The 19,190-nt window shown below is 39.5% G+C and overlaps 1 protein-coding gene across 1 annotated transcript in view; it reads left to right on the plus strand.

The window, feature by feature from the left end:
* CNGA1 (cyclic nucleotide gated channel subunit alpha 1) overlaps positions 1–9,575 on the plus strand; it is a 38,584-nt gene extending 29,009 nt beyond the window's left edge. The window contains exons 5-9 of the mRNA XM_006073739.4: positions 3,832–3,873; positions 3,961–4,071; positions 5,275–5,382; positions 6,151–6,257; positions 7,765–9,575. Coding sequence (XP_006073801.3) covers positions 3,832–3,873; positions 3,961–4,071; positions 5,275–5,382; positions 6,151–6,257; positions 7,765–9,179 — 1,783 coding nt within the window. The 3' untranslated portion in view covers positions 9,180–9,575. The remainder of the gene's footprint in view (positions 1–3,831; positions 3,874–3,960; positions 4,072–5,274; positions 5,383–6,150; positions 6,258–7,764) is intronic.
* Positions 9,576–19,190: the final 9,615 nt, after the last annotated feature.

The raw sequence follows: 19,190 nt of genomic DNA on the forward strand, positions 1-19,190 counted from the left end.
ACTATGACAAGTATATTCAATAATGATTTCCCCAGTCTTCCCCGTAAAGAGAATCAATGGATTTCAAAGGAGGAGAAGGGGACAACAGAGGATAAAATGGTTGGATGGCATCACTGACTTGATGGACATGAGTTTGAGCAAGCTCTGGGAGTTGGTGATGGACAGGGAAGCCTGGCATGCTGCAGTCCATGGGATTGCAAAGAGCTGGACTTGACTGAGCGACTGAACTGAACTGAACTGGAGAAATGACCACAAGGGGGCATCTTCAGACCCAATGGAGGCCCCACAAATTACTACCAAACCACCATATGTCCCCCATTTTAATGGAAGGGGGGCATGATAATGCTTTAGTTCCTGGGTCTCAATAACAAAACTTGGGTCCTCTGCCAAGTGGTCTTTAATGTATCTAGGCATTCTTTTTATCCCCCAGGGTGCGTGTCTGCATGCTAAGTCACTTCAGTCGTGTCTGACTCTGCAACACTGTAGCCCACCAGGCTCCTCTGTCTACGATGATTCTCCAGGCAAGAATACTGGAGTGGGTTACCATGCTTTCCACCAGGGGATCTTCCTGACCCAGGGATCCAACCTGTGTCTCCTATGACTCCTGCACTGCAGGTGGATTCTTGACTGCTGAGCCATCGGGAAGCCCCACTAGGGTACAGTTACCTAAGTAAATGACCATTGATTGTCTTTAAGCGGAAGACTGGGGAAATCATTACTGAATATACTTGTCATTGCTGTTGTAGTCCTTCTTCATGGGAGCTTGGCTTTTCCTCCAGTCGGGGGTTTCATTTTGAAAGCTTATTCAGGTTTAGAAACTGTTCAAGGGGTTGTGACTTTTTATTGGTGTAACTTGCCCTCAACCTGCTGATCATCCATTCCTGTTTTTTTTTTTTTTTTTATTGTAAATGTTAGACAGTACCCTAACAAGTCAATGGGATGCCCACCTATCTAGGAACACAGTAGACTATTAACCCCTTCTATAGCTTTCTGTGGGTTAAGGCCCTGGCTACTGTGTGCTGCTGCTGCTGCTGCTAAGTCGCTTCAGTCGTGTCCAACTCTGTGCGACCCCATAGACGGCAGCCCACCAGGCTCCCCCGTCCCTGGGATTCTCCAGGCAAGAACACTGGAGTGGGTTGCCATTTCCTTCTCCAATGCATGAAAGTGGAAAGTGAAAGTGAAGTCGCTCAGTCGTGTCCGACTCTTTGCGACCCCATAGACTGCAGCCCACCAGGGTCCTCCGTCCATGGGATTTTCCAGGCAAGAGTACTGGAGTGGGGTGCCATTGCCTTCTCCGGCTACTATGTGCACTTAACTGCTAATTACAACAATCAGGCCCACTTCTTTTCTGATGGGTAAGCACTGCCGCTGATCTCCATGATTCTAGATCCTGCCATCCCTATTGCTCTCAGGGAATCTGGTTCTATACCCAGGTCAGTGTCTCTCACTGCTCGCTGAAGTAAACAGAGGACAACACCACTGAGCTGCTCAGTGATGCTGGTGCCCCTCTCACCAGCACAGTCCCTATCATTTTTGTATCCTCTCAGCCCTGTTAGGGAACACAATCAGTTGGTGGGCTAGTTTGCTTACTTAGTATATTCATTTTAGCATGCTGCTTCTCTGAATCTTTCTGATACCTTCTTCCACCATCTGCCATGACATTTTGTAATTTTTATGTCACTTAGTGTGAGTCATCACCTTTTTAAACTTTTTTTTAAATTTTATTTTATTTTTAAATTTTACAATATTGTATTGGTTTTGCCAAATATCGAAATGAATCCACCACAGGTATACATGTGTTCCCCATCCTGAACCCTCCTCCCCCCTCCCTCCCCATACCATCTCTCTGGGTCGTCCCAGTGCACCAGCCCCAAGCATCCAGTATCGTGCATTGAACCTGGACTGGCGACTCGTTCCTTATATGATATTATACATATTTCAATGCCATTCTCCCAAATCATCCCACCCTCTCCCTCTCCCACAGAGTCCAAAAGACTGTTCTATACATCAGTGTCTCTTTTGCTGTCTCGTACACAGGGTTATTGTTGCCATCTTTCTAAATTCCATATATATGCGTTAGTATACTGTATTGGTGTTTTTCTTTCTGGCTTACTTCACTCTGTATAATAGGCTCCAGTTTCATCCACCTCATTAGAACTGATTCAAATGTATTATTTTTAATGGCTGAGTAATACTCCATTGTGTATATGTACCACAGCTTTCTTATCCATTCATCTGCTGATGGACGTCTAGGTTGCTTCCATGTCCTGGCTATTATAAACAGTGCTGTGATGAATATTGGGGAACACGTGTCTCTTTCAATTCTGCTTTCCTCAGTGTGTATGCCCAGCAGTGGGATTGCTGGATCATAAGGCAGTTCTAGTTCCAGTTTTTAAGGAATCTCCACACTGTTCTCCATAGTGGCTGGACTAGTTTGCATTCCCACCAACAGTGTAAGAGGGTTCCCTTTTCTCCACACCCTCTCCAGCATTTATTGCTTGTAGACTTTTGGATCGCAGGCATTCTGACTGGCATGAAATGGTACCTCATAGTGGTTTTGATTTGCATTTCTCTGATAATGAGTGATGTTGAGCATCTTTTCATGTGTTTGTTAGCCATCTGTATGTCTTCTTTGGAGAAATGTCTATTTAGTTCTTTGGCCCATTTTTTGATTGGGTCATTTATTTTTCTGGAATTGAGCTGTAGGAGTTGCTTGTATATTTTTGACCTTTTCTAAACTTTTAAATGCCATCCAAGAAGGTGCCAGCACCATCTCCCAGGGTCTGTGTGAGGATGTGAAATCCTGTATCATAGGAATGTACTCCTATAGCTGTAAATTTCATCTTATCTGACTTTATATTCTGTTCCTGTTAGGTGCCAAGCCCCGGCTCCTTGTCAGTTTTATCTCCTATTTCTCCTTGGTAGCAGTTTTCTACTTTCGCTGGGCCATTCCTACCCAGATGAAGTTCATTTGTGTATTTGCACCTGAAAGTTTCCCTCCCTTTAGCATTCTTCCTCTTCTTCTCAGCCTCTACAACTCTTACCCATACCTGGATGCCTAGTTTATTCCTATTTCTCTTTAACAGCATTCTCTGACTATCCCAGTAGTAATGAGATGCTTGTTCATTCAACTCTGAATAATATATTTTCCCAAGACATCTGAGCCAACAGTGACAGCCTACTATTACTTTTGCTCTGTCTGACTCCAGAATCCATTCTTCTGCTGACAGAGAAAGCCAACTGCAGAAAGAGGCCTCTAATCACATACTCTCCACTCAAGAAGAAACTGTACATAGAAGATGATCTCAAATCCAGTGAATGATTCTAAGAACTGGAATTCTAATTCTGTTACCACAGAACTTTTTGACTGCTCATAAAACATTGCTTCAGCCAGGATTACCCCTCCAGAGAAATATCATGACATTTTCTGGAAATTCTCAAAGTTCTTATTCAAGTATAAATCTAAGTGACATCAAGAAGCTGAAAGTTTAAGTAACCATTTTTTGGATATGTATTGAGACTTCGAAAGTGCACTCTTACATCTGTTATTTTGTAAATTTCCCTCCCTGGGTTTATGCCTTTATCCACCTCCATATTCTCCAAATTTCTACATGCACTAATTCCTGGGAATTTTTATTTGCTTCTTATCTGGGTATGTGTCTACTTTTGGTTGAACACTCCATTAAGAGATCAGATTTCTGGTCTCTGAACATGGGGGTGTGTTCTTGAACACAAAGCTCAGAATTCTTGCCCAATGAAGAGAAAAGTGAATAAGAATGGAAGTCGGAACGTGATTTGTTTATGTGACGCAGATACTGTTTTTTCCTATAGAGAACCAAAGGAAAAGAAGAAAAAGAAAAAAGAAAAGAAGAGGTAAGTGAGACTTTGCCTTGAATGACCCCAAATTTTTCTGCCCATAATATTTTTGTATTTTACCAACTATATTGCTCACTTTTTCAGCAAACCAGATGATAAAAATGAAAATAAAAAGGACTCAGAAAAGAAAAAGAAGAAAGAAAAGGACAAAGACAAGAAAAAGAAAGAGGAGAAAGGCAAAGATAAGAAAGAGGAGTAAGTATTTTTAATGGCATTGAGATTAGAAGTAAATTTGTGATAGGTTTTGGATGCAGAGATAATTTCCCAGAAATTCACAGGAAAGAGGCCCTGTGTAAAGGCTAAATAAATTGTTGTCAAATGCGAATTAATTTTTTTTCCCAATTTCCTTAAAATTAGCAATGGTAGTCTTAATCTTAATTTTCTCATCAAGAACTTTCAGTGTCATAGTTAATTTCCTTCCTCAAGCACTGGTGAAGATAAACTTATTATTGGGACATATTTAGGATCCAAATAAAATTGCATTTCTAGGCTCTTACCATCATTTTTTTATTTGAAGTAAAAATTTAATAATTTCATTAATGTTTTTGAGTCATCTATACTATATGGCAAATAATCTAAAGTAAAGTAGTCTCATTACAAAAGCCATGCTTAAGAGTTAAAATTTCATAAGAATAAGACTAAGTGATGTTTTCTGAGCTATCTTTTTACTTTATAATTAAAGAAAAACTTGTTCGTTTAACTTACTCAAAGAAAGCTCCTTATCGGACAATGGTTTAATTATTTGTGCCTGTTAGCACTTTGTTGATGTTGTATATAGGGGAAAATCCTTAAAAATAATAGGCTTGATACCAGAAAGTTTTAAAAATGTCATTTGATGGTATAGTTTCTTCCTTTCTTCTTTCTCTTGTCCTCTACTTCTTCTCAATTCTTCATTCACACTTACGGATGAGTACTTTTTATTAGATTGTGTTATATTCTTCTCTCCATACAGATGAGAAAGAAGCCATGAGTTCCCCCTCACAATGTGGTCCCTGATTGTTATATTACCTGGTAAGGGGAGTGGCAAAACCATCATTCTCCCACCACCCATAACCCTCCAAAGGGATCTGTGGAATATCCAGTCTGGCATGATCTATGCCGTTGTTCTTTCTCAGTAGCTGGAGTGATAGAAGTGTCTGCAGCATCACAGTTAAATAAGGGCTTGGATAAAGTCTAAAGTATGGTTTAATGTGAGACTAATAATTTAACTATCCACCCCTCACTAACCAGTTTCTTATGATTAATGCACTATGTCAAACTAGTCTTCCCACTGTGGAGTGAGCTTCTCCAGCTTGTTTTTATATCATTAATTGTGGGTGATGGGTGTAACCATATTTGATATGTGAAATAAAAATCTTGTTTCTTGGTAACCTTCCCTTTATTTCTAATTGCTGGTAGAGAGAAGAAGGAAGTCGTGGTTATTGATCCCTCAGGAAATACATATTACAACTGGCTGTTCTGCATCACCTTACCTGTTATGTATAACTGGACCATGATTATTGCAAGGTGTCTATATATTTTTATGAATCTCAACCCACTTTTAGTTTCCAATTTCACTGACTTAACAGTTTGGCTTAGAACTCTTTAGGACACACCTTTCTCCACCACCAGTTTTCTAGATGTTACATCATTCTCTGTGTTTTCCTAAGATCAAGAGTTCTTTGGTTTCCAATATCCCTGGAAATCCAGAACTGGGATGGGGGATATGGGCATACTTTTAAACTTTTTAATTGCTCAATCATTTAATTAGAGTTTGGGGAGAAACTTTTTATTTTCTTTGGCCTGCAAGAAAAAGAAAATTGCCAAGACTGGAAAAAGATCAAAGATCTAGGTTTTATAGAGCAAGATGGGTTTCCCAAGTAGTATCTATGGTTCCTTGTCTTTTAGACAGTGAACATCTCAGTCACCTAGGGCCAAGTGTGATTTCCTGAGGCACTTTAGGTATAAACAGTCAGTATGAACCTGGTTATCAATGTGTATCACCAAAAATTATCAGTATTTTGACATTAGCTTGAGCCATTTATTTTCATTTGATATTTTCACAAAGCTGACTGGTATAATGGAAAGAATGTTGAAATTCAGAAATGTGAAAAAACTAAATCTAACCCTCAGATTTGGGAAAACCACGGTTGAGTAAATGGATTCTAAGGACCCCTCCTCACCTTAGTGTATTATATTTCTCATCATGATAAAAATTATACAAAGAGGACTTTTATTTAAATTTATTTAAATTGGTCCCCTTTCATTTTATTTATACAAGTTTTTCTTTTACAGAGCATGTTTTGATGAACTTCAGTCTGATTATCTAGAATACTGGCTTGCTTTTGATTACTTATCAGATGTAGTCTATCTTCTTGATATGTTTGTACGAACAAGGACAGGTAAATATGTTTAGTTTTCAATATTTTGCAATTTTGTGCTTTTGTCTCTGTTTAATTTTAAATTTATTAATTCAAGTATTCTTAAAGAAAACAAAGAGGTTTTTGAGAAGAAAAGTCACCACTGAAAGCAAGAGTACCATATACTCAACCACAGGCTGGTCTGTGTTAGTCGCTCAGTTGTGTCTGACTCTTTGCGACCCCATGGACTGTAGCCTGCCGAGTTCCTCTGTCCATGGACTCCTCCAGGCAAGAATATTGGAATGGGTTCTCATTGCCTTCTCCAGGGGATCTTTTTGACTCAAGGATTGAACCTGAGTCTTCCACATTGCAGAAGGTTCTTAACCATTTGAGCCACCAGGGAAGCCCAACCCACAGGCTTAGGCCACTCCAACTGATTCAGAAGGACATAACTAGCAACCTTCTGGATATAGATTGATGGCTTTCCTCCATTAGCCTGTTCACTGGGTTTATACCAGGCAAGAGGAACAGAGAGAACAGAAATATTCTGCAGCTCTGTGAGGAAAGGGTAATTGCTACTTAACAGAGGTACCTTGAAGAGACACGGGGGAAAAGGTCATTGTACTTAGCAGAGCTGTCCTAGAAATATTATAAGAAACAGGACATACATCCTTAATTAAACTTTATGGTTCATAGGGAGGCATTATTGGCCAATAATCTGGGCAGGATCTGATAGCTTCTTACTTAAGTATTCTTGTTAAATAGGTATAAGCTTATTGTTTATATACTACTCTCTACATGCAAAGGTAACCTATATATGCAGAGAATGGCTTTTAAGAATCATTATGTAAAATAGCGACATTCTCTAGTATCAGTGCATTGAAACAATATTTCAGTTCTGTTCTATGCACAGCTCTGGTAACCAAAATAGGAAGAGAAATAAAATTTTCCCTAGTGAAATATATCAGAGCTTTGAAATTCTGGGTTTAATACACAGGGCCCATGGTAGCAGCTTAAGTGAAAGGGAGAGCCCAGATGTCTAATTTAGCCTGAGGAAGGTCAAGAAAGAGATATGAAAATGAAGCCTCTAAGGAGATAGGCTTCACATTGAAAGGGTAAGGCAAGACTATGTAGGACAGTCAAACAGCAAGGAGGTACCCAAGCTTCAAGGGTGAGGCTGGGATTCTGACAAAAGAGTGGCATGAGGAATTAAACACAGTGCTGGAGCATGCAGAAAACTTTGTATGAACACTGTTTATAAAAAGAATAGCTTAACCTGGACAATACGCTGAGCCTAGAGAAATTTGCATATATACCTCATATATATACATTGCATATAATCTCTCACTTTTATACTTATAAAGCTAGATTTTTTATTTCTGCCAAAGAACATTTTCCACAGCCATATGTTGATCTCATTACATTGCTGAAAGTGTATTTATTGAAATGAGCTCTTGTTTTGAACTCAAAAAAGTTGGTTGAAAGTTACTTTAGAAAAATTCACAATGGCATAAAAAGGAAAAACTTTTTTTTTTTTTTTCTATTTTAGGTTACCTAGAACAAGGACTACTGGTGAAGGAAGAGCGTAAACTCATAGAGAAGTATAAATCAACCTTTCAATTTAAACTTGATGTTCTATCAGTGATCCCAACTGATCTGCTGTATATTAAGTTTGGCTGGAATTATCCAGAAATTAGATTAAACAGATTGTTAAGGATCTCTCGAATGTTTGAGTTCTTCCAGAGAACAGAAACACGGACAAACTACCCAAACATCTTCAGGATCTCTAACCTTGTCATGTACATCATCATCATCATCCACTGGAATGCGTGTGTGTACTTCTCTATTTCCAAAGCTATTGGGTTTGGAAATGACACATGGGTCTATCCTGATGTTAATGATCCTGATTTTGGCCGTTTGGCTAGAAAATATGTGTACAGTCTTTACTGGTCTACGCTGACTTTGACCACTATTGGTGAAACACCACCTCCTGTGAGGGATTCTGAGTATTTCTTTGTGGTGGCTGATTTCCTCATTGGAGTGTTAATTTTTGCCACCATTGTCGGTAACATAGGTTCTATGATTTCCAACATGAATGCGGCCAGGGCAGAATTTCAAGCAAGAATTGATGCGATCAAGCAATACATGCATTTTCGAAATGTAAGCAAAGATATGGAAAAGCGAGTTATTAAATGGTTTGACTATCTGTGGACCAACAAAAAAACAGTGGATGAGAGAGAAGTCTTGAAATATCTACCTGATAAACTAAGAGCAGAGATCGCCATCAATGTTCACTTAGACACATTAAAAAAGGTGCGCATTTTTGCAGACTGTGAAGCTGGTCTGTTGGTGGAGTTGGTCTTGAAATTACAACCCCAAGTCTACAGTCCTGGAGATTACATTTGCAAGAAAGGGGATATTGGCCGAGAGATGTACATCATCAAGGAAGGCAAACTCGCCGTGGTGGCTGATGACGGGATCACTCAGTTTGTAGTATTGAGTGATGGCAGCTACTTTGGTGAAATCAGTATCCTTAATATTAAAGGTAGCAAAGCTGGCAATCGAAGAACAGCCAATATTAAAAGCATTGGCTACTCAGATCTATTCTGTCTCTCAAAAGATGACCTCATGGAAGCTCTAACTGAGTACCCAGATGCCAAAGGTATGCTAGAAGAGAAAGGGAAGCAAATCTTGATGAAAGATGGTCTACTGGACATAAACATTGCAAATGCTGGAAGTGATCCTAAAGATCTTGAAGAGAAGGTCACCCGAATGGAGAGCTCAGTAGACCTCCTGCAAACAAGGTTTGCTCGGATCCTGGCTGAGTATGAGTCAATGCAGCAGAAACTGAAGCAGAGGCTAACCAAGGTTGAGAAATTTCTGAAACCACTTATTGACACAGAATTTTCAGCTATCGAAGGATCTGGAACTGAAAGTGGGCCCAAAGACTCTACACAGGACTGAAAAGCTGGTTTTTCATAAGGACATTCCTCAGGATCCTTTTGGTGATGTGATGAAGGTACCTGTAAGCTGGAAGACAAGGATGACTCAGCTGGGAATTTTTCCATAGGGAAAATGTGCTTTGGTACAGGGCACAAAGCCATACATTTGCTTGTGAGGTACTGTAGCTAAAGAATCATCACACTTAGAATTTTTCACAATGGATAACCTGCAAAGATAGGAACCAATTAACTTGTCAGCATCTCTTATCTTCTAATTTTTTCACATATGGTCCTTTTATGTAACACTCTTTATAAAAGTGAACAAGCATCTCTCACTTTCAGACAATTTATATTGCTCAGGGGCAACTGAAAATTATCATGTACCTCATGTTCAGGATACTATTTAAAAAGAATTAGAATGCAATAAAGTGAGACAAATCCTAAAGCTATAGAGAATATTATTTATTTGATAATTTGGTCAAGAGTTTAGGACATTTTAGAGCTTCCAGGTCATTTTAAAGACCTTAATCATTTATGCTAGAGCTTGGGAAGAATGGTTGAAAGAAACTTCTTACTGATATAAGCATGACAAATCATATTTATATACGTGTGTATGTATATATGTGCATGTGTGTATATATATGTACATATGCACATACACATACATACACACATGGTGTGTGCATGCTCACTCATGTCTGACTCTTTGCAGCTGCATGGGCTGAAGTTTGCCAGACTCCTGTATCTGTGGGATTCTCTAGGCAAGAATACTGGAGTGTGTTGCCATTTCCTTTTCTGTACACACACACACACACACATATATGACTATGCCGTGCTTAGTTGTGTCTGGCTCTTTGTGACCCCGTGTACTATAGCCCACCAGGATCCTCTGTCCATGGAATTTTGCAGGCAAGAATACTGGAATAGGTTGCCATTTCCTCCTCCAGGGAAACTTCCGGATCCAGGGATTGAACCTGAATCTCCTGCATTGCAAATGGATGCTTTACTACTTGAGCCATCGAGTAAGCCTTGTTGTTGTTGTTTTTGATGCTCAGTCTTGTCTGACTCTTTTGCAACCCCATGGGCTATAGCCCACTAGGCCCTGTGTCCATGGGATTTCCCAGGTAAGAATACTGGAATGGGTTGCCATTTCCTTCTCCAGGGGATCTTCCCGACCTAGGGCTCAAACCCATGTCTCCTGCATTGCAAGCAGGATCTTTACCACTGAACCACCTGGGAAGTTGAAAATCATGAAATTGAAAATCATAAAATATTATAAGAATCTTTAATTATATAAATTTTAAAATTTATGATTATTAAAGCTTGATAGAAGTTGGCTACTATCTCCTTTCTCTGACTGACCAGCAATAAGAAAAAGAAATAAAGCTAATATTTTGTTGGGTGATGAACAAAGGAAATTGCTAGAAAACGAGACCTGGAAGTACTATAGTCCAGCATGGGCATCATGGGAGCTTCTTAGCAATTCAGAATCTCAGGCCCTACCCCAGACCTGCTGTATCAGAATCCAAATTTTAGCAAACCCCTAGGTAATTCATACATTAAAGCGTGAGAAGAGAGCCAGGAAGGAGTTAATAGGAGGATGGGTCTAGAAAAGAAACAGGAATTATATGACAAGTGTGTGCTCACAGAAGACACTGACAATCAGTTATACAACTCTACTGCTAAACTCAGATGTGGCTCAATAAATTCTTACCACAGATCACTTGGATTGACTTCAGATTTCTATCCATGCCTATAATAATATGACTTAACATGACTTAATATGACAATAATACAACTTGTTAATTTGACATTTCAGATATCTCTATGGACCTCAATCAGTGTATGCTCATGGTAGAAGTTATCCTACTCTACCAATAGGATATTTGTTGAACTAAATGTTGTTTTTGCCTTGAAGCCTTTGAAGCCTTCCCTTCAACATCCTACCTATATCTTTAATATCAACAGGCAAATACTTCACTGCAGAGGAAGTGGTTAGTCCTGGAGTGGGTGAATCATAAGTAATAAAAAAATACGGCTTCTTCTTGAGACAAGTGCTCCTTTTCCTCTCTTTTCTTTCTTATTATTCCTTTTCCTTCATCTGTGTTTTATTCTTTTCTTTATGTTCCTTCTTGTCTGTTATAAAAACCTCTAAAACACTGTAAACAGGCTTGAAGGCTCCTCATAGCAGGCAGATTTGCCGGGAATAAGTGAGGGTTACACACCTGGCTCAGGGCTTTCTCGCAAAGGAGAAGCAGCCCCAACCACAGCATCCAGTGGGGGGCACATTGAATCTGATCTGGGCTAAAGACATATCCAAGGGTTCTGATTTGATGACCTCTGACCCCAAACTCTGAGCTTACATCGATTAGGTAGCAGGTTCTTGGTGCAAAGCCTTGGGCTAAGGAGGGTTTAGCTAAATCCTTTTTCATGACTCTTCCAGGTGGTGAAGACTCCAGTTTTAGACACCTGGAGTGTGAAGCAGAACTTCACAACTGAGCTCTGGCTTCATGCTTCTGCTGCTGCTAAGTTGCTTCAGTCGTGTCCGACTCTGTGCAACCCCATAGACTGCAGCCCCTGAGGCTCCCCCGTCCCTGGTATTCTCCAGGCAAGAACACCAGAGTAGGTTGCCATTTCCTTCTCCAATGTATGAAAGTGAAAAGTGAAAGTGAAGATGCTCAGTCGTTAGCGACCCCATGGACTGCAGCCTACCAGGCTCCTCCTTTCATGGGATTTTCCAGGCAAGAGTACTGGAGTGGGTTGCCATTGCCTTCTCTGCTGGCTTCATGAGAAAATTTAAAAAAAAAAAAAAAAAAAAAGACAGGAAACGTGGCTTTGGTGAGACTGATGGTAAGTGTGCTGACTTGGGTACATGTGAATGTCAAAGCAGGAGCTCTCTTTTATCAATCCGGAGACCATCCACATTCCAGCCTGATCCCGCACTCCAGTGGCTGTCTGGGACTAGGATCTTAACATGTTAAGACTACAACAGGCTTGATGTAAGGACAAGTGAAGCCTGGCTGAAGTTGGAAGATCTTTAGTAATGGCATCTGAGAGGAAATGAGAGGGAGAATTCTGGGACTTGTAGATGGCAGATCAGAGAGAATATGACCCAGGCTTGCCAATGTGTCTGATAAGTACTCTGCCTTCCTCCCAAATCTATTATAAAATGATATAGGAAGAGAGTACTTCAAGGTTTTGCAGAATTTTTAAAAATCAACTTTTCTAACTTGAAATATGATGTGATTAAGCTTCTTACCATTAGGAGGCAATATCGGCCTATAATTATAAACTTCAGAGCCTGAAGCTGTTTTTTTCTCATAGAAATTGTAGGTAGTAAAATCAGAGCTCTTTGGTAACAATAGGCAGTCTTTCTCTGACATGAATATTTCCAGAAGATTTTAGTATAGACTATATGTTAGTCTAAAATGAAAGCATGATCAAATAAAGTATAAAATACAAATGTAATGGGTAAAATAACAACATGAATGGAAGCATTTTAATATTTTTTATTTTCAGGAAGTTCATCTAGGCACTAATATAATTTCATTGCAAGAAGCTTTTACCAATGTGTAAGATGCATTTTAAAGGTAAGCAAAAAGGGGAGAAAAGGAGCAAGCAGCATTTATATTGAGCTTCATTTTATACTTCTATTTTTTAAAAAGTCCACTGCTTTAAAATGTTTGAAAACCACAGATATGTTTTAATAGTGTTGGATGTATGTATGCCTGGCTTGGACATTGTCAGTTTAAGTTATATTCTTCCTTATGACTATTGAAATTGTATTATTGGATGTCTTAGTTTGTAGACTATTCAGAATATAAAATACAAAAAAATAGGCTTATAGACTCAGAAGAAACAGTTTGCTATTTGCTGGACTAGTTTATCTCAAGGTGAAGGGAGAAAGTGGGAAATTCAAGAAAAGGGAATCAGAGAACATAGAAAATGCACACTCTAAGGATCATCTTATTTATCCCTCCTCATTTTGAAAATACAGAAATGATGATCAGACGACAGTAAAACTGATGAGTATGTAGTAATGGGAACTTTGAATGAGACTGGAAATTTTTGCCGTATGTTGGAAAGCAATATGCTGATATCTGCTAGAGCCGCAAGTTGGGTTAACCTAAAACCCAGAAAGTTCATTCTTAGGTGTTTATAGTCACTACAAATATTGGCCACATTCTTCAACAGTGAGACATGTTGAAGGGTGTAATAGTAAAAAAATGTAAGCAACTTAAATGATCATGGAAAGGAGATAAAATATAAATTGGAATATATTCATATAATGGATTCTATAAAATGTTTGAATACCAACAACTGCACTCATCTCACATGCTACTAAAGTAATGCTCAAAATTCGCCAAGCCAGGCTTCAGCAATACATGAACTGTGAACTTCCAGATGTTCAAGCTGGTTTTAGAAAAGGCAGAAGAACCAGAGATCAAATTGCCAACATCCGCTGGATCATGGAAAAAGCAAGAGAGTTCCAGAACAACATCTATTTCTGCTTTATTGACTATGCCAAAGCCTTTGACTGTGTGGATCACAATAAACTGTGGAAAATTCTGAAAGAGATGGGAATACCAGACCGCCTGACCTGCCTCTTCTCATGAAAATGAGAAACCTGTATGCAGGTGAGGAAGCAACAGTTAGAACTGGACATGGAACAACAGACTGGTTCCAAATAGGAAAAGGAGTACGTCAAGGCTGCATATTGTCACCCTGTTTATTTAACTTATATGCAGAGTACATCATGAGAAACGCTGGGCTGGATGAAACACAAGTTGGAATCAACATTGCTGGGAGAAACAGCAGTAACCTCAGACATGCAGATGACACCACTCTTATGGCAGAAAGTGAAGAGGAACTAAAGAGCCTCTTGATGAAAGTGAAAGAGGAGAGTGAAAAAGTTGGCTTAAAACTCAACATTCAGAAAACGAAGATCGTGGCATCTGGTCCCATCACTTCATGGGAAATAGATGGGGAAACAGTGGAAACAGTGTCAGACTTTATTTTTCTGGGCTCCAAAATCACTGCAGATGATGACTGCAGCCATGAAATTAAAAGACGCTTACTCCTTGGAAGGAAAGTTATGACCAGGCCAGACAGCATATTAAAAAGCAGAGACATTACTTTGCCAACAAAGGTCCATCTCGTCAAGGCTATGGTTTTTCCAATAGTCATGTATGGATGTGAGAGTTGGATTCTAAAGAAAGCTGAGTGCCGAAGAATTGATGCTTTTGAACTGTGGTGTTGAAGAAGACTCTTGAGAGTCTCTTGGACTGCAAGGAGATCCAACCAGTCCATCCTAAAGGAGATCAGTCCTGGGTGTTCATTGGAAGGACTGATGTTAAAGCTGAAATTCCAGTACTTTGGCCACCTGATGTGAAGAACTGACTCATTTGAAAAGACCCTGATGCTGGGAAAGATTGAGGGCAGTCAGAGAAGGGGACGACAGAGGATGAGATGGTTATATGGCATCACCGACTCAATGAACATGAGTTTGGGTAGGCTCCGGGAGTTGGTGATGGACAGGGAGGCCTGGTGTGCTTCAGTCCATGGGGTTGCAAAGAGTTGGACATGACTGAGCGACTGAACTGAACTGAACATTTATGTAGTGCTGAGTTTGTGCCAGGCTCTGTCCCAAGTATTTTCCAGATGTCAATTCATTTAATTTTCAGGACAACCTAAAAGTTAGGTTCTCTTATGTCTCCTGTTGAACAGACGAGGAAATGGAGCCACAGAGAGTTTGCTTATTTTGCCTGACGCCCACAAGAAGAAAGTTACACAGCCACTATTTGAATCCAAGCCCTGAGGCTCCATTGTGTTTGTTCTTAACACTTTCATTTGTGCAGACTCTTGTATGTACATATAATTGTTATCTATACAAAACTTACAAACATACAGCAAAGTACTAGGTAGCACTTGCGATGTGTACCTATGATAAACAGTTTAATAACAGGCAGGGGAATGAGCAGAAATCAGGAGAGTGGTTACTTCTGTGTTGAATGGAGAGGATGGGATGGAAGAGAAACTGGAAAATTCAGAGGACTTCATTTATATGTTTTATATATTTTAAAACAATATGAAGGAAATAAGTCCAAATATTAAGATTTGACAAACCTACATACAAATACGGACATATATTCTCTCTATAATTTTTGGTACATTTGAATTATTTCACAAGAAGAAAAAAAGATGAGTTAAGTATAAATTCACACAGCTAGTTTAGTGGCAAAGCCTGGACTTTTAACCCTTGGCTCAGTGTTTACTTCACTATGAGATTGTACTTGACTGCTTTCTACACAGATGAACTTGAGTGCTTTATGAGGCTCTACTTAGTGGTTACATGCCAATTACCTGTGTTTCCACTTGAAGTTAGTCAGAGTGCATATTAAATCACTTGGAGACAATACCTTCTAGAATTACATTCCACGTCTGGCTCTTGGTTTCCTGATGAGTTCAAGGTGAAAGAATGCATTTTTCACCCATGTATTCCTTTGGGATTCTGAAAATAGCAATTTACCACAAAATTACTCACCAGCCTGACAATGTTGGCCCTTAAAAAGAGTTGATATTTGATTTCTTGTCAAATTGCCAGTTCTCCTCTTTTCAGTTAGGTTCCTTTTTGTTTCATCTAGGCTGAGCTTCGGCCAGTTGGACTTGGTCCAAAAAGCTACTTGAGTTAGGTCTTCAGAGAGCAGGGAGCCTGTTTCCTGGGTTTGTCACAAAGATTCATGATGCTGAGGAGCACAGGTATCCTGGTGGCACCCAAGTCCATGGTGCTCCCTGATATCCTCCAATGGCCTCATTGTGGCAGAAAGAGTGTTGAAGGATGACCATCTGTCTACCATTACCAGGGGGACTCCAGGATAGGAATGTAATTTGTTTCCACTCAGATTTTAGTGTAATAGACCTCTCTCCCTAGTTCCTTAGTTTGCTAAAAATAAGGATAATTAATAGATCTACATTTATGGCTTTTTCCATTGCTCCATTTCTGATATAATTTTAAAGTGCCTAAAAAAGCATAAAATCTATAAAATTACCAAAGAAGCATACTACAGTAAAGTAACATGAAATTTACCTTGATTGTATTCCTTTTATTTTTCTGTCTAAAAGAATTGGGCATTTGAAATTCATTGATTAAAGAGAGACAAGACTCCTCAGTGGTAGAAAAATGAGAGTTGTTTTATTAATGAACTGAAATAATGGATAGGTCTTTTTAAAATAAATTTTAGTGCTAAACTCTTTAATATAGATCTCTTGATTTAATGCTACTGACCTAGTCTTATTTCTTTTACCTTGAGAGGTGGCCTTCTCCACTGGTTGTTGTTGTTCAGTCACTAAGTCATGTCTAACTCTTTGCAACCCCATGGACTGCAGCACACCAGGCTTCCCTGCTCCGCTGGCCCACTTGCCAAACCAGAAAGCTTTTTTGAAGCTCAGAGAGAGTAACCAAAAATAAATCACACACACACACAAATACAAATACATAATATAGATTAACCATATTTCAAATACCTATTTGTCATCAAATGTAGTATACTGTGATACAGGCAATGTAGATTGAGCCTTTGCTTCCTGAGCCCAGTTATAATCACTTTCTTCAAATTATTTGAGCCTCTCAAACTGGAAGCCATAACTGAATAATCTATTTGAGCTGTGAATAAATTTGTGAACAAAAGGAAATCAGTAGATATCACTTATTTAAACTTTTTAAAAGTTATTGTAACAATGATTACCATAATTATTTTTTGAATTTTATAGTAGACTTAGAACAGATATCATACAATAAATGGTGAGGATAAATAGATTCCCTAGGTATTGACTCTGATGGGACTGGTCACATTTGAAAGTGAAAGTGTATCACTCAGTCCTGTCTGACTCTTCACGACCCCATGGACTGTAGTCTACTAGGCTCCTCTGTCCATGGGATTCTCCAGGGAAGAGTACTAGAGTGGGTTGCCATTTCCTTCTCCAGAGGATCTTCCCAACCCAGAGATCGAACCCAGGTCTCCTGCACTGCAGAGAGACGCTTTACCATCTGAGCCATTTAAGATGTTTAATTAAACATCATCTTAAAACCAGTAGATGGGCTTCAGTAGGGGTAAGTTCTACTGGAGTGAGTACATTTGGGATAAGATAATGAACATTATAATTTTAAAATAATTGGCTCTAAGTAATCAAAGGCAGTGAAGGCTTATATAAGGACTTTGCAGCTAGTAATGTTCTCAGTGGAGATTACAAAAACATCAAAAAAGACTGGATTTAATTAGGAAGTTTTCAGAAGAAACATGCTCTTGCCTTTGTAGAAAATCATGGGGCATCTGAACTTAGAATACTGTATGCATTTCTGTTTAGTGAACAGAATGTATTTTATTAGATGTGGATGGGGTCTAGAGATTGACTAAAAGGGTGATAGAGTTGCCACATGTGAATAAATGGTCCAGAGGTAGGGGGAGGGTGGGTCTCCAGCTGGTGATCAGGAGTATAAGTGACAGCCATAAGACTAGTGACTGGCATCTGAAGTGAGGGGGCCAGTCTTGTGGGATTGAGCCCTTAACCAGTGAGATCTGAACTCTCCAGGCAATTAGTGTCAGAGCTGAATTAAATGTAGGACATCCAGTTGGTACCCACTGAGAATTGAATAATTATTTTGTGTGGAAAAATCCACACATCTGGTATCAAAAGTGTTGCTGTACGTAAAGAGAAATGGGAGAGCCAGCTTTTAGTGGAGACTTGGTGTGTTTTAAGCAGAACTCATGATTTTTCCCCCCAAATATATTCCTTTCCTAATATTCTGTCTCTCATAAGAGGGCATTCCATTGGCTCAGTTCCTCTTAATTTTACACCCACTATCATAATTTGTCATTGAACTTTGTCAGCTCAACCTTCAAAACATATCCTGCATCTCACTATAAGTCCTCCTATCCAAGCCACCATCTTCACACAGCATGTTAAAGGTGTCTATTGCAACTCTTGCTCCCCTTTCCCCAATAGCCCACTTCGAGGTAGAGCTGCCATTGTATTCTTACAAAAACAAAATCAGATCATGTTGCTTCCTTGCCTCAGCTTGCTTACAGTTAAATCCAAAATCCTCACCATAGCCCTACGTGAAATGGCCCTGATCATCTCTCTGATTTGGTGTCCTACTGCTCCTCTGTCTGCTCAAACTCTTTTAGTTATATTGGCCTCCTTGTTGGTCCTTAAACATACCAAGTATGCCCCCTTTTCTGGGTCCTTGTTTTCTTTTTCGATCCCTGGAAAATTCTTTCCCCGGTATCCAGTGGGTGTTGCACCTTCGTTCAGATCTCTGCTCAAATGTCACCATGGTAGAGTACCTTTTTTGCTCCATCTAAATTGAAAACCTCTTCACCGCCTCTCCCACACAGATCACTGCTTCATATTATATCTTAATTTATATTTTACTTGTTTGCTATCTGCTTTCCCCATTCAAATGTAAGTTCCACGAGGACAGGTACTTTATTTCATGTGCTGCTCTATTTCCAGTATATAGAAAATGTCTAGGCATAATAGGGGTCTGTTGAGTGAATTAATAAATGCATTTTTCCAACCAATCCTGGGAAATATAACTCAAGAGTTCAAATTAAGGTAACTGAAAGATTATGATTACTGTAGTGTGATTATTTGCACATCTGAATTTGTAAACTGAATCCTACAAGTACAATTTAATTCTATGGAGAAGGCAATGGCACCCCACTCCAGTACACTTGCCTGGAGAATCCCATGGATGGAGGAGCCTGGTGGGCTGTAGTCCATGGGGTCGCTAAGAGTCGGACACGACTGAGTGACTTCACTTTCACTTTTCACTTTCATGCATTGGAGAAGGAAATGGCAACCCACTCCAGTGTTCTTGCCTGGAGAATCCCAGGGACGGGGGAACCTCGTGGGCTGCCGTCTATGGGGTCGCACAGAGTCAGACATGATTGAAGCAACTTAGCAGCAGCAGCAGCAGCAATTCTTTTACAAGGCTCTTCCTAGCTCAAATTTTCCTATTATTTCTACATTC

Source organism: Bubalus bubalis, chromosome 7, assembly GCF_019923935.1.
Source record: "Bubalus bubalis isolate 160015118507 breed Murrah chromosome 7, NDDB_SH_1, whole genome shotgun sequence".
Classification (NCBI taxonomy): domain Eukaryota; kingdom Metazoa; phylum Chordata; class Mammalia; order Artiodactyla; family Bovidae; genus Bubalus; species Bubalus bubalis.